Source organism: Bos javanicus, chromosome 17 (assembly GCF_032452875.1).
Source record: "Bos javanicus breed banteng chromosome 17, ARS-OSU_banteng_1.0, whole genome shotgun sequence".
Classification (NCBI taxonomy): domain Eukaryota; kingdom Metazoa; phylum Chordata; class Mammalia; order Artiodactyla; family Bovidae; genus Bos; species Bos javanicus.
In genome coordinates this window covers 58134341-58150652 of record NC_083884.1, presented here as the reverse complement: position 1 = coordinate 58150652, position 16312 = coordinate 58134341, and the positions used below count along the sequence as shown (strand labels likewise).

At 48.8% G+C, this 16312-nt stretch overlaps 1 protein-coding gene across 4 annotated transcripts in view; it reads right to left on the bottom strand.

Moving 5' to 3' along the window:
• Positions 1–16312, bottom strand: part of KSR2 (kinase suppressor of ras 2) — a 485548-nt gene that overhangs the window by 94613 nt on the left and 374623 nt on the right. For 3 of the 4 annotated variants that reach the window (XM_061384873.1, XM_061384871.1, XM_061384872.1), the window contains 2 exons: positions 6134–6201; positions 2907–3025 (listed from right to left, as the gene is read on the bottom strand). In XM_061384873.1, the coding sequence (XP_061240857.1) occupies positions 2907–3025; positions 6134–6201 (187 nt within the window). Of the gene's footprint in view, positions 1–2906; positions 3080–6133; positions 6202–16312 lie in introns of all 4 variants that reach the window. The other variant, XM_061384874.1, reaches the window with a different exon arrangement.

Genomic DNA, 16312 nt, shown 5'->3' with positions numbered 1-16312 from the left:
GGTTCGGTCACAGAGTGTACGAAGAAACTGAGTTTCAAGCCCAGACCTTCTGATTCCAAAATGCACATTCAAACCATTAGGCTGGGTGAACAGGCTAGGTTTTTATGAAGCTAGATTGACAGAGCTAGACGAGAGAGGAGACAGAGCAACGAAAAGGAAATCCTCAGACCAAACTGGCTCAGATATCTATTGCACTAACCACATCATTGCCTGACAGAAAGAATCTGTGTGAAGCTAGTGAGAACAGAAGTAGGGGGAAAAAAATAACCCAGTTCTCTGATAGCTCCTGTCCACCTTCATGCCAAAGCCACTTTCTAAATAGAGGTTAATTTATTTCTCTTATCAAATTCTCCTGCTGGCAGACAAGCAGAACAATGTCAGAGTCACCGATCTATCTGACCCATGTTTCTGTCCCACCTGACACCAAGAGGCTCACTGTGTCTATAAAGCCAGAGAGAAAGGTCTCAAGATGGCTCTGAGCCACTCACCCCTCAAGAGGTCAAAAAGGAAAGGATGGTTATAGTTACTGCCCAGGAGCCTCACCACCGGAACCCCATAAGCACCCCAACTCCAGAAGGGGGAGACCCTCCCCTAGAGACCTACGTATTTTACCAAAAAATAAAGGAAAAGTGGACCCAGCCTGACACTGTGATTAGAAGCGCAAGATTTAAGCCTATAAAAATAGCTAGAATTTCCTGGACACGTATCCACATGCCAGGAACCTCTCCCAAGTGCCTTGCCTTACACTGATTATTTCATTTCATCCTCACAGCCATTCTTAGGTTGGTACTCTTCTTGCTCAGCAGGAGACATTTAAAAAATGTGGCCACAAATTCCTGGGACTCTTCCCACTGACAAGTGGGGCCATGCCTCCTCCCCTCAAATCTGAGTAGGCTTGCGACTGCTTCTATCAGTACAGTACAGCAGAACCCACACTGACAACCCGTGGCTAGTGACAAGCCAAGACAGTGCTTGGGGCTTTTATATCGCTAGGTTACAAAAGCCTCACAGCTTCCAGCTTGTTGGATGAGAAAGTTGCTCTGCAAGCCCTGAGGTGCCGTGTAAGAAGAGCCTCACTACCCTGAAGCAGCCATATCGTGAGGAAGCCCAAGCCACAAGGCAAGACTGTGTGTACTTGCTCTCAAAGAGACCCTCTGTTGAGTTCAGCCTTTGACTCATCCCAGCTCAGACATGTGAGTGAAGGAGCCTCTAGATCAGGGGTTGGCAAGTTTTTTCTCTAAATGGCTCATTAGTACACATTTTAGGCTTTGTGAGCCAGTGATCTCTGTTGTAACTGCTTAATTCTGCTGTTGTACTTTGAAAGCAGCCATAGAAAATATGAACGTGGCTTGTTCCAACACAACTTAATTCACAAAAAAAACAAGCTGTGAGCTAGATATGGCCTGTGAGCCATAGTTTGCCAATCCCTATTCTAGACGATTCCAGCCCCCAGCTGCATCAGCTTTCCCAGTTGAGTCCCTGGGCATCATGAAGCAGAAACAAACCATCCCCACTGTACTGCTTTCCAGATACCTGACCCACAGCCTCCACAAGTGTAATTAAAAAGCTGTTGATGTCCACCACTAAGTTTGAGGTTATTGGTTTGCACAGCTGTGGATAACTGGAACATGCCCATTTTACACATAGGAAAGCTGAGGCTCAGAGATATTAAGTAACTTGCCCAGAGACTCTAAGAGACAGTAAGTGGAGGAAGCCAAGACTGGCTGCCAAGTCTGCCTGACTTCAGAGGCCAAGTGTATCATCAAGTCCTAAGACGATGCCACAGGAGCCAGATGGTGCATGACTGAGATCCAGTGCGGTAGGTGACAGCTAGAGACAGAAAGAACATATGGGCTTTGGTAGGGAGGTCGGAGAAAGAGGGAGGGACCAGTTGTGCATGGAGGCTTGCAGACTGCAGGAAGGGGGTTGACTGTTTCCTCCACTCGATAGAAACCCACAGGAGGGTTTTTCAGCAGAGGGTGGCATGATTCAAATTACATTCATTAAGAATCACTCTGGCTGCTGTGTGGAGAATGGATTAGGGAGGGGGCTAGGCCCTCCCCAGCCTTATGCACAGAAGGGAGAGTATGGTTGCCAGAGAGGTCAAGTGGCCAGAGATGCTCATCCGGGTGGGTGACTGTCCACACACATGGACTGGCCCACACTTTATCCACCTTCCACACAATGCACGGAGGCACCATAGGGCTTGAGAAATCATCTGCTGGCATGTGTGTTACCTCTTCCTTCCATGAGGCTTTAAGTGTCCCTGGGATCCCTTTGGTGTCATCCAACCCATAGATCAAACAAAGAATTAGGAAATCCCCAGTGGAAATTTCCAGGCCATGTTAGAAAGAAAGACACACAGAGAGGCCCACTGCTGACCGTCATCTGAGAACCAGTCAGAAGCCAACCAGATCGGCTATGGCTCAGAGCTCAGGGCCTCCACACAGATCCATCTACCTGGTCTCCAGCAGGAGCTCAGAAACAGACTTTTGTCTGGGGTGATTAGATTCAACAAATGTGTCAGAGAGTGCAGAACCTTCTGCAAAGCTCATCCTGGCAGATGATGAAACAGCTCAGAGCAAAGAGGATGGAGCCTGGACCACAAGGATCCCCTCTCAGGCTCTCCTCCCATCCCTACTGTGCCCCCACCAACATGTTCATTCATTCTCATTGCCAGGTGCCCTCTCTCTACATCAGACAGACTTCTGGCACACTCGCTCTGCACTGATGGCTGGATGCCCCCCAAAACTTTCCTAGACACAAACCACACAGAATGAGGACAGAGCCCAGGGGCGCTGGGAAGTAAGGGCAAGGCTCCTGTTCGAGAACATTCCTCCCTCCTGCTCCGCATCTGGCAGTGCCCCAACCCAGCAAGCCTGAACCCAGGGGAACCCCAGTCTCACCTTGTTGATTTTGTTGGTTTTGGGGAGCGTCTGGCTGATGTGCAGGTCCGAATACCGGGGTGGCTTTCGTAGAGGGTTGTTGATGTCACACGGGACGGACTCTGTCCGGACTAACCTTGCTGGATCCGTAGGGGTAAAGACAGAGATTTGGGAATTTAAGTACCACTTCTGCTCTGTAACGATGCCAGGAGAGCAGACCCCACCTCAAAGGCCCACCCCCAAGGCTGGAAGGGAGTTGCCGAGAAATGACAGTCGTTGTGTTGTGTTACAGTAGCGGGACACTCTCCCCACTACCTGCGTCCTCTGCGGTTTCTAAGATGTTCGTGCTGTCAACATATGGCTTTAGACAATTAAAACTTCTAATAATGAAACTGAAGCTATCAGAATTTTTTTCTCCAGGATCATAATTGTTTCACATTGGTGTTCATTTCAGAATTGTACCTCCTTTGAAAGATAGGAGGCTCCAGATTTCTCAGGCGCTATCATGAGTGGACAGCTCATCATGGCCACCGGTCCCTCCCCCATCTAAGCTTGTGTGTTAGGACCGTCCTGCATCACTGGTGGGATTTCTCAGGCCCGAGCGGACTCTAGCATGTCAAAGCACACTTGTCCTACACAAGGGCATTGGGGATCCCTGAAGGGAAGTCTCGGCTCCCCCAGCCTCCCCTCTGCATCCATCCCTGAAGGCACACCAAAGCTGGACCAGCAGGCGGTGCTAAACAAACGCGTCCTGACTCCAACCGTGCCACCTGAGCCCCTCTCTGTGAGCCCTCGGTTACTTACTGTTTACAGGGGCCGTGGGAGGGGCGAAGCTCACATGCAAATATGATGCCTGGTAATGCTACTGGTTAGCTGTTTTTTATTGTGGGGGTGGGGCCGTTAGGGAGAAAGTTACAGCTTTGGACTGACCCAGGGATTTAATTTCTCTCTTAAGCCTGAGCTGCCATCACCATGGAAACCAACTATATTTTCAACTTCCTACCAAAGAGAGGCCGGTAGAACAAGAAGCTAGCAGAGTGCTGGAAGGTTCCTGTTTGTTCTTTGAGTAACGGGGGCATGGCCCTGATGGTAGGTGGGCAGGAGGGTGCCCTTCTTCAGATGTTGGCGTCTGAGAGCGGGTCACCTCCCAGCAGGCTGGTTCTGGTCTCCACGTGGGAGTCAGGACTCCAGCAGGCTACCACGGAGGGGTGTCCAGCGGGAGGTGATTTTCCCCAAAGAATCTTTTGCAAGACAAGGTCTCCAGAGCAGTGAGAGTTCAGGTTTAAAATAGGCTTGGGGTGTGTATACAGTTGCTCAAGGAACAGATGGTTCTTAATTAAGGATGTGAGGTGGGAAGGGGCAAGAGGAAAGAGCTGCAGACTTTTCCTTCTCTTGCAATTTCCTCTTGGAGGAAAGCAATGCAAAGATCATCGAAAACCAATGGCCCATTGGCTCTGGAAGACAAGCCAGCACTTTCGGCAGCCATCTGCCTCCTTTTTTAAGTTTTCCTTTGGTTCATTTGAGAACAGGGCAGGTTCCCCTGAGCCTACGCTGACCCAAGGCCAGGAGGACTGGGAGGGGTGGAGGAGGAGGACAAGGACTAGCAAGTTGTGTTCCCCAAAGTTGGCGCTAAGCCTCCACCCAACCTACAGAAGGCGGGTGGCCAGAGGGGGCCAGCAAGAATTTTCATAATTTTAATAAGTTGTTTACATGGGCTTCCCAGTGGCGCTAGTGGTAAAGAACCCGTCTACTAATTCAGGAGACATAAGAAACTGGGGTTCGATCACTGGGTCAGGAAGATGCCCTGGAGGAGGGCATGGCAACCCACTCCAGTATCCTTGCCTGGAGAGTCCCATGGGCAGAGGAGCCTGGAGGGCTATAGTCCATAGGGTCACAAAGAACTGGACACGACTGAAGTGAATTAGCACACACGCACAACTTTTAAAAGTAAGTATACGGCATTTGAAGCCATTTGGGCTTTTTTAGAAACATGAGAAGTGGTACAATGCAAGTCATGTTGCTGGAGTGGCCATCCCCTCTAGGAGGTGCCTGGGCTCTCTCTCCACTTTGCATGGCCCCGTCTGGCCAGCATCTGTCATTCACCTGCTTGACCCTGGCAGGCATCTGAGTTTGCAACTTCTACTCCAGAGCAGTGCTTCTTAACTTTAACGTGCAGACGAATCACGTGCAGATGCTGTTTAAAATGCAGATTTTGATTCGATAGGTTTGGAGTGGGACCAAAAGTTGTGCATTTCTAACAAGCTCCCAGGTGATTCCCATGTTGCTGCTGGTCCACGGGCCACAGCTGGAAGAGTAAGGGTCTGGACCAGCGATGGCCAGTATCTGCGATGATGAACCTGTTCTATATGTGCACTGTTCAGTACAGTAGCTGCATGTGGCCACGGAGCCCTTGAAATGTGGCTGGTGCGATTGAGTAATTAAATTTTTATTTCATTGTAATTCACCTAAATTTAAATAGTCAGATGTGGCTGGTAGCTACTGTATTGAACAATACAGGCTTAGAGAGTCCCCCACTAGATGAAGTACAGTGTCGATAATGGAAAAACTACCCCAAGAATCAGGAGAACTACATTTTGAAAGTTGGACTACAAGGCCTCCTATTGTATTCTTGGCAGGCAGGGAAAAAACTTTCCGTATAGTCTTTCCTTCCGACTAACTTGGTCTTGCTTTTGCCTGGTGGAAGGCTGGTAGTGGCTTCCCAGAGGCAGTGTCTGGCTACCTCCCTGCCCAGCCAGGTTGGCCCAGGCACTCCCAAGGCCCCAGGAGACAGAACATGGATGACCCAAACCAATAGGTCCGATCAAGACCCCTCTCTGTGCCTATTTCTACAGGGCCAATTGACTGAGTCTGAAGAGCACACAGTGGAAAAACACTCAGCTAGTACTCTTTTTACGTGGGAAAGGAAAGGAATAGGACTGGGGGGAAAAAGAGGAGAGTGAAAAATTAGGAGAGAGGACAAGAATGAGAGAAAAGAATTAGGGAGGGGAGATGAATCTGGGGGCTAAACTATCAAGGAGACCAGAGTGAGGACAAAGAATAGGGAGAACAGGCACTGGGGTGGATTAAGGAGACAGATATCAGGAGGAGGGGGTCAGAGGGAAAGAAATGAGGCAGGCAACGGTTAAGGATCAAGGGGTTTTCCAAAATTTACCTGGATGGACAGCTATCTCAGATGGCCTGCAGGAACCCCCACTACTACCCCAGGGCAGGAAGTGTTAAATACTTACCTCCTCGGTGGATGATCAGAAGATGACAAGGCGGGGCTTCTTTGGTGCATTTGTTGTGGCACTTTAACCTGAGAGAGAAAAAGAGAGAAGGATGGATAGATGTATGGATGTTGAGATGAACAAGTGGATGGATGGATGGGTGAGTGGATGGATAGATGGATGGATGGATGAATAGATGGATGTTTAAATGGATCAGTGGATGGATAGATAGATGGGTGGATAGATGGGTGGGTGGATATATGGCTGGGTAGATGGATGGGTGGATGAGACACACCAATGGTTCAGAAAGCTCTGGGTGCTATGGATACCAAGACGTGGGGGTGAGAAAAGACAGCTACTGCAAAGGCATACCCTGGGAACCTAGGAGATTAACTCTGGAGAGAGTTTTTCTGCCATCCTACATTCACAGGTCAGTCCTGGGTAGTCCAAGAGTGGGAAGCAACTGTTTAACCAACAACATCCACTTGGCCTTCAGGCTTTGAAAGACATTGTTATCTACCAGTCTATATTTGTCATCATCATTCAATCACCACCTGCTTACCTGAAGACTCATTTGGCAGCCATTGTATCAAGCGTTCTATAGATGTTAAGTCATTAGATCTTTAAAGCACTTTTATGAAATAGGTATTATTCTTCCCATTTTACAGATAGAAAAGCTGAGATTAACTGACTTGTCCTGGCAGAAACCCTGGCTCAGTGGTGCCTGAGGCAGCCTCATTTTTTTCTTAAAGGCTCATTCTATAGGAGACAGCCAACCCAGACTTCCAATTAGGATGAGATTAGTAACAGGTATTAAGTTTTACTGGCATAAGAGTTTAGAGGCAAAATGTCTTCCTTTGGGACAAATCCAAGATGTCACCTTGCTCTTCCCCATACCTTTGTCAGATTTCAAAGGGTACTATGACCTGGTTTTCTCTCTTTCTTTTCTAAGGCCCAGACTCAGACCCATAGGGAAGGTGCCTGCTCCCCTGGAGATAACTAGTGTTGCATCAAAGCCCTTATGGAAAGCCCTGCTGAGTGTGAAATTAGCCTTTGATTCATTCTACAAATACGTCCTGGGGACATACACAACAGTCACGCAGATGAAGCCCCTGTGTTTATGGGGACAGTTAATAAACACATAAATATCAGATCATTGCCAGTGTGGGAAGATGGTGGAAAAATAATGCAGGGAAATGAGATAGAAAATGACAGGAGTGGGAGGGGAAAGGCTCCAGAGGCACAAAGGTTAGGGGGCAAAATCAAGCCTGATGGATTCAAGGGTCAGAAGTTAAAGGCTGATGAAGCTGAAACGAGAACCAGAGTGAAAGGAAGATTTGAGGAAGGGGAGGTGGGCAGAGCCCCAGTACGAGAGTCTGTATTTGATCCCACAAACACCCGGAAGAAATCAGAGGCTTTAGACAACTGTGACTGGGTCAGATGAATGTGCCTGAACTGGGGAGACTGCTGATGACAAATGATAGTCAGATCAAGAGGTTTCTATACTCTTCCCTGATTCAAATAGCTCAAATTCCAGAAACTTCCAGAAAGAGATTGTTCCTTTCTGCCACCCCCGACCGAGGAGTCTTCTTGAGCAAACCCAGCTGGAAGGCTGATGGGCAGGTGTGAAGCACCCTGCTCCCTGTCATGGGCAGCACCATGAAGCGAGGGCAAGCAATTCAACGTTACCTCTGGACTGTGTCCAAATCAGGACGAGACAGGCGAGAGCCCTAGTGACCTCAGCCATCTCCTGTCTCCTCCTGGCATCTTCCTTTCCGTCTTCTGCAGGAAGGGAGCAGCCCTCCTCCACCTCTGGCTGCAAGGTGGGAGATGGAACATGCATCCTTCCAGTCATGGCTTCAGAGGGCAGTGCCAGGGCCGGGAGCATGGCCCCTCCTTGCTCTTGCAGAAACCCCAAGAGATCGTTCTCTGATGCCCGGACAGTTAAACCTTGCACAGAGGTTCTCATGTGAAAAACTACAGCCCACACATCCAGGACTTGCTGATCAGACAGTAGGATGAGCTTGGCAGTGGAATCACCCAGACCCTGGAGGGGAGTGGGCACAGGGACTGAGGCCAGACATGCCTCATTTATGAAGAATCATTTTTCCAGCAGGAAACACGCACAATTCCACCCAAAATTAGATTTTTTCCTTTTCACTGGCTAAGAAAGAAGAGCCACTAGCATGCAATTTATTGGTAGACCACCTACTTCAGAGTCAGATTCCCAAGGCATACCCTCTTGGGTTCTGAATCAGGAAGTGCTGGGAGTGTGGGTTTTCAGCAAATGCACACCAGAGCTTAAGGACCACACAGAAGAGGGACACACTCTACTTCCCAGATAAGAGATGTCTGGATGCCTAAGTCTTCCAGAAGGCAGGGTTCTCCTTGCTCCATATACCCCCCACCAAATAAACAGATTAAAAAAGTAAAAGGAAATGGTGTCAGGATAATATACTGAACAAATCTGAGTTCAAAGCCTGACACCACCACCTCCTGACTGTGACAAGCTGGGCAAGTCGCTGACCCACTCTGAGCCTCAGTTTTCTCATCTGTAAAGTGGGCGCAATCACAGCACCTGTCTCACAGGACAGTAGAGATGAATGACACAACAGAGGTAAGGTGCCTAGGACGAGCACTTGAAGCTGCAGGTACTCTTGTTTTTACTGTGGGAGTTGTGTTTAGTGTTAGTTTGCGCAGTGTTCCACAGACTAACAATTTGTGGGACAACTCCGGGGTGTATTGTCAAGGGATTGGACCCCAGGTGCCCATGACCGTCACCTGCTCTTCTAGGACCCAGGACAGGCTGCCTTCCCTTCCCGTCCCTCTCTCACTTCTCAACACCTCCCCCCCACCCGCCCTCACACTGGGATGGCCTGGGCTCACCTCTCAAAGAAACTACTTGTCCCCAGATCTTTGTCTCAGGGTCTGTAGAAAAAAGGGAGCCCAACTAAGTCACCGTGATTATTACAGGAGGTTTGGAACACCTACACGGTCTGCCCCAAAGCTCTCACATCAAACCCAAGCCTTCTGTTCCTTGTCCTTCACGTGTCCCTTGATCCCACAGTCCTTAAGGAATTGGGTCCTCCATGTGCTCCGTTCCACAAGGAGGAAAACAGAGAGGTGGGGAGGACACAGCGGACCGCTCTGGACAAATCTCCGTACCCGACATGGCCCTGAGGAGCCCTGCAAGTTAGGGTGGTAGCTCTGATCAACTCAAGGCACCAGGTAAAGGTCATATGTGCTTCCAGGTTAAAAGCCTGGGCTTCAGAATCCAGCTGACCTGAGCCTGGGTCACAGTTTTACCTTTTCCAGACCAAGGAGGCATCCACCTGCCTGGCTAAGTTCCAGGTTCCTCCTAGGAAGAACTGCCATGAGGATCCAATGAGAAAATGTCTGAGTGGTGCCCACCTGGATGGCAAATAGGTCAATGTCTCCGCAGGCAGGGCTAAGGCACACTTGAGGGCACACAGGAAATGTCACACGAGCCTCAGGCAGCCTGGACATTTGGTAAGGATTTAAAACTTTCATGGAAAACAGTTCATTTTTTTCAACTTCAAAGGCTAACAGGATAAGCTTCAGTTATCAAGAAAAGTTGCTTACGTGGGATATCTCATTCTCCAAAGGAGCTAGCTGCTGGCCGAATGAGACATCCTCTCTGTCTGAAAATTAAATATGTGAATTTATCTTGGGGGCAGGATTTGGGTCCTCCGCCTCCTTGCAGCAACTTTCCTACCCTGATGTCAGTGCCTGGTTTGGTGGCTGATGCCTGATACATGCTGAACAGACACTGGAGAGATGGAGGGAGAGAGGAGAAGAGAAAGAAACAGGAAGGTAGCCCAGCAGCAGGGAATGCCCCCAGATTGCTCCTGGCATGGGAACATGAATAGTTTCCATCAAATTTTCTGAAAATTTTTTTGATGTGGACTACTCTTTAAAGTCTTTATTGAACATGTTATAGTATTGTTTCTGTTTTATGTTTTGGTTTTCTGGCCATGAGGCATATGGGATCTTAACTCTCTGACCAGGGATCGAACCTGTGGCCCCTGCATTGGAAGGTGAAATCGTAACCACTGGATCATCAGGGAAGTCCCAAGTCTTCATCAGTTTTTAGAAAATTATTTCTATTTCTTATAAATTGTATCCCTTGCAGTTTGTGAAGTGCGAACACACCCCATTCTGCGTTCCCTTCTTTCGGCCCTCTTCCTCCCCAACGTGGGGGTGGGAGATGGGGATCTGACCACAAGCAAACTGGACTTCTGTGGATCCTGCCCAGGAACTATATGAGACAAACAGTTTTATAAGCAGCTCTGCCCTGTCCTTAATGGATGTGTCCTGGTCCCCAGCAGCCCCTACGAGCAGACACAAGCCGGGAGAGTGGCGTGGGGCTGGGATCAGAAAGGCAGCCTTCGTGGACGGGGCGCCATTGACCCTTGCTGGTGAAGACAAACATGTTTATTTCAAGTGGTTTGCCAGCGGAGTCGAACCAATTTATGAAAAGTTTGCTCCAGGCAGCCTAAATCCCTGATCCTTTCTTTCATCCCACACCAGCTCACTTTGCAATCTGCCTTTCCTTATGGAGTGCAAATGGGATGTTTTTAAATACCTGGTCCCCAACATCCAGTTGAAGAAATGTTAAGCAAACACCCAGTTGGAGCCAGGCGCTCTTACATAACCCTGGGCGATTCTGAACAACAATTCTGTGAGCGATGATTACTGTTACACCCATTTTAAAGTCAAAAAGACCGAGGCTCAGGAAACAGCCCAATCACATAGATAGCAGACTCAGGATAAACATGCATTCATGCTCACATAAAACATCATCTTCTCCCTCTGTGCCAGGTGCTGTGTGAGGCACTGCGAGTGTATAATAACATAGGGGGAGAATTCTTCTTTAACCATCTTTCTTAGAATCATCTAGCAAGGAGTTTACTATCTACATGGGTATGGAAACCCATCTCTTGTCCTTTCAAACATGAATGCCATTTCACTCATTTCATTGCCTCAAAGTCAAGTCATCTCCTAGAAATGACCCCATTTGGATGGGAACCAGGGTCCCAGAGCCTTGGGTTCGGAAGAACCACTTCCATCCAGAGGCTCCTTTTGAGATCGATTCCACCATCTAGTATTTCCTGAGCACTTACTGTGCCAGGCATTGTGCTCACCCTGTTTGTATGAACGGTGAACAAAGCAGACACAGCCCTTCCCTTGAACAAAATCTGGTTAGAGGGACAGAGAGGTAAATAGACAAACACGTCATATGTTACACGGGATGATCTGAAAGGGCAGGATATGGCACTTTGGAACTGAGGGGAGTCAGGGAGGGCTTCCTGGGGGAAGTGATAACTGAGCTGAGCCCAGGGAGCTAGCAGAGGTGCACAAGAAAGATCTAGGCTGAGGCACTTGAGTGCAAAGAAGCATCAGTGAGAGGGCACGGATACTGCTGCAGGGTTGGTGGCATGGAGAAGCTGGAGCTCTGGGCCAAAGGAGGGACATGGTGAGAGGGGAGGAAGGAGAGGTAAATAAGGATGGCACAGGTCTGCTCAGGAAACTGGATTTTATTCTGAGAACTGAGGGGAACCAAGGAGGGTGTTAAACAGGGAGGTGAAGGCTGGATGAGCATTTTCGAAAGACCTCCCCCAACCCCCGCCCCACTCCGGGAAGCAGATACTTACACTTACAGGGCAGCCAGTGCCCCTCTCGGGTTATCCCTCCTCACTCTTCTGCCTCTGCGTGCCTCCCCAACATCACTGTATTAGGTGCTTCTTAAGGCTTCTTGCAAAATCTCTAAACCAAATCAGTACCCTCGTTGCAGTGGGCTTGTCTGTATGAATACCCCAACTGAGCAGTTTTGTCTAATTTTGGTTCCCCTGGGGTCTGTCATTTGAGCCGATACTTCTAGAAACGCCTCCTTATGGTCTCGGTGAAGGACCTCAAAGAACACACCCCCCCTTAACTCACTGCTGACCGCCCAGTGGGGTTGAGCTCTTTGGCCTTCAACTAACTGAGTTAGAAAGAGAAAGGCAACAGCCGAAATAAGCAAGGGAGATGGAGAGTATTAACACAGAAATCAGAATGAATGCTCCAGCAACATAATGGACGACAATCGGGAAAACCCCAGCACCGGTCTTTCCATAAGAGGTCTCCGTAAGGAAGCTGTAGAATTATTACCTGTTGGAGACTCCTCCCCCAACCCCACACCCCACTTCCCTGAGAGAGGAGAGCGTGACTACAGAGTCTTCTGGGTTCCCAGCACCTGGTGGGGGATGGGGTTCATCACAGAGACCCATTCATTATCTTTCTATTCAAGAAGGGATGATGGGAGAAGGCAGCAGGCGGGGGAGGAAAAGACTGATAGCTCTGGTCCAGTGTCAGGTTGAGATCAGAGTCTCATCTTCTGCTTGTCTGGTTCAAAGAGAAGCAGAGTGGGGACTGGCAGCTGTGTGGTTGGTCCTTGGCCCACGTAAAATGGTTAAGGCTCTGGGATCTTGAATCAGAGGGATCAGTGGGTTTGAGGAATGGATTCACCCACGGTGATACTTTTGGGCCAACGAGTTATTCCTGAAGGGCTCTGTTTTCTTAGAAACAGGGATAATAATAGACCCTACCTTCCCTGGTTGTTGTAAGAATTAAATGAGTTCGTGCATGTAAAGTACTTAGCAGAATGTCTGGTACTCGATACAAGCAAGCCCTCGATACATGATACCATGACCATGACTATCATCCTTGTATCCAATCCCCACCTCAACCTCCAGAATTATAATCCACCCTCACATACAACTGTAATTGGACTGAACTATAATAGATAAGGGGCTTCCCAGGTGGTACAAGTGGAAAAGAACCTTCCTGCCAATAAAGGATACATAAGAGACTCGGGTTCAATACCTGGGTCAGGAAGATCCCCTGGAGAAGGGCATGGCAACCCACTCCAGTATTCTTGCCTAGAGAATCCCATGGACAGAGGAGCCTGGCAGGCTAAGAGTTGGACATGACTGAAGCGACTTAGCACACATAATAGGTAAAAACTCATATAAGGGATCATTAATTCTCACGATGATTATTGCAAAAACTGAAGTGTTTCTATTAATGGAAAAAATAAGTTTAGGCTTCAAGCTGGTGATCTCTGAAATGCACGCTCATAATTATATCCTGCCAATATCCTGCCTGTTGTACAAATTCCTGAAGCTTCCAGGAACTTCGCAGCAGCTGCAACACCAGCTCATCATTTCCCCAGTTTTGCAAGAGCTGGGAAAATTAGAGCGCCCAGTGGCTCAAACCAACCATGGCTTACTTCCTGCTTTTATCTCCTTGTCACCTGTGGCTGAAGTCATTTTGCAAACACAGGAAAATTTCAGATAAAACATTGGACTTTGAGGCAAGGGCACCGGAGAGGAGGACACACAGGGCAAGGAGGGCACCGAAAAGCATGTGAAATCCAAGTGAAAAGATCCAATAACAGAGCAAAACCAGATAAAGAAGTGCCTGTAAAATGGCAAAGGGACTGCTTACGTGAAAAGAATTCAGTGCAAGCATGTCTATCCAGGCTACTGCGGGCAGGAGGAGGGGAACTGTGGAAAATGCATTAAAACACACTGGAATAAACTGGAAATAGTGTGCTGTTTCTAAACATCACTTTCTACCTTTTCAGGGAAGTGATTATGGCTCTCACGCCTACGGAAGCGGGCAGTGACCTTAATTGGAGCATGTCAAATGTTTCTACCAGCACAGACCTGCCTCCGCCAGCCTGGGCCACCTGGGACCTGGGACTTTCAGCGCTTGACCAGGGAAGTCCCAGGCTACCCGAGTGGTTTGATCATTCTATTGAGTACTTTAGTAATGGCACTCTAATGCGGGCACTTAAAAGCTGAATAATGGATATACAGCCCCACTGGTTGGGGATGAGGGATTTATGATATAAAACAATGGTTCTCCCCCAAGGGCAATTTTGCGCCCCCTCCACAACACAAGGGATATTTGGCAATATTTGGAGACATTTTTGATTGTCATAGCTGAGGGTGGAGTCGGGGAAGGGTGGAGTGGGGGTGTGTGTGTGGAAGTAATGGTGCTAATCATCCTTCAATGCACAGGACAGCCTCCTTACCACAAAGAATTATCTGGCTCAAAATGTCAAGAGTACCAAGGTTGAGAAACCTTGTTATGAAGCCTTTAACTAGTCTCCCAAGAAACTGACTGGTTCAGAAAATCCCCAAAGAAAAATGGGGAACAAGGACTACAGAAAAGTAGGAAATGGGCTAACTGTTCCAGAACTTCGACATTGCTTAAACCCTCAGACGTGATCTGGTGAGTCTGTTTCTTTTCATATTTCATATTAATAGAGAATCCACTTCTTTAATGAAATAACTGCTGAACATCTGAAAGAATCATCAAATCATTAATGTGACTGGAGCACTCACATGTCTCATCGCATCAAATGAACATAGTAGCCTCACTTTATCGGAGAAGGCAATGGCACCCTACTCCAGTACTCTTGCCTGGAAAATCCCATGGATGGAGGAGCCTGGAAGGCTGCAGTCCATGGGGTCGCTGAGGGTCGGACATGACTAAGCGACTTCACTTTCACTTTTCACTTTCATGCACTGGAGAAGGAAATGGCAACCCACTCCAGTGTTCTTGCCTGAAGAATCCCAGGGACGGGGGAGCCTGGTGGGCTGCTGTCTATGGGGTCGCACAGAGTTGGACACGACTGAAGTGACTTAGCAGCAGCAGCAACCTCACTTTATATCAGAGAGTGTTAGAAACTTTCCCAGAGTCACACAGCTTGGAAGCAGCAGAACCAGGACCTGCTCTCTCTGGCTCCAGCGTCTGGATCGTGTTGTTGCTTTACTGTCCTAAGACGAGCTCCCTAGAAACAGATCCTGAGATGGGCAATCTGGCAAGTGATTTATGGAGGGAGTTCTACAGGATGTTCCTTAGCACAGGAGGATGGGGGAGAAGCTAAGCAAGGACGTGGTTGCAGGTGACTCTAGTCTCAGCCTGATCCCATAGGGGGCTCTGGGGTGTGAACTGTACCCTTGAGTCCGTCTGCCTGCAGGAAAGGAAGCTGGCCTTTTGTACACCTGTACCAGTTACAACCTGACTGCCTGCCTCTAAGCCCCCTGGGGGAGAAGCTACAATCAGCCAAGGGCAAGCCCCCCAGGGAAGGTCTCAGGTTTGAACTGGTAGCACCGGCATCCCTAAACGAGGTCACTGGTACTGTGCTCAGTGGCTACTAAGTTAATCATCTTATCTTCAAAGCAGAGGAGCGAGTACTCTGTGGTCCTAGAGGAAAATGAGTCTTATACATCTGCAAGGTGTTCTGATACCCATACAGTTCCTGTCTCAGGCCCCAAGAGCAGGTGACTCAGAGCACAGCAGGACTCTCCACCACCACCCAGAGGCACGGCCATCCCAATACCAATTCTCCTCCCTGCACTGGGCCTCGTCCTGGCCAGCGAGCTGGTCCAGGGTAGTGGGAGCTCCAGAGCCCAAGACTGCTTTCCCAGAAGAGTGGCTGGCTGGGTGGTAAGGGGTGCCTCCCCTCCATGGGCCTGGAGCCTCAGGAAGCAACAGCAGGAGTCCTAGGGCTGGTACCGCAGCTGCAAAGCAGAACCAGTTTCCTCTCTACCCTGGACTCTGCCTGCAAAATACGCTCAGACCAGGTTCGATTCCTGGGTTGGGACGATCCCCTGGAGAAGGAAATGGCAACCTACTCCAGTATCCTCGCCCGGATAATCCCAAGGACAGAGGAGTCTGGCGGGCTACAGTCCAGGGGGTCGCAGAGCCGAACACAACTGAGCAACTAACACTAAATCCCGAGCCAAGCCTTTGTCCATGCTGTTTCCTCAGCCCAGGACACTCACGCTTATGTGCAAATAGGAATTATCTGGGAGGTTGACTAAAAATGCAGATTTCTAGGCCCTACACCAAGAGTCCGGGTCAGAGTCACCTTGGTTCAAACTCTTATTTTCTAGAACACAACCACTCAAATCACCACTGCTGGTTTTCCTGCAAGAAACCCAGAGAGACATGGAGAGGTTTCCAAGGAACCTGACCTCAGCCCCACAGAAGTGTCCTTCTCTGGAAGGACTCTGAGAAGGGGGAAGAGTGCAGATAAGACATGACTGAGCCAGGAAAATCCATCAGCATCTTACTGCAAAAGCAAACTTCAGCCAGCTGAATCCATGGTTATCAGACAATACA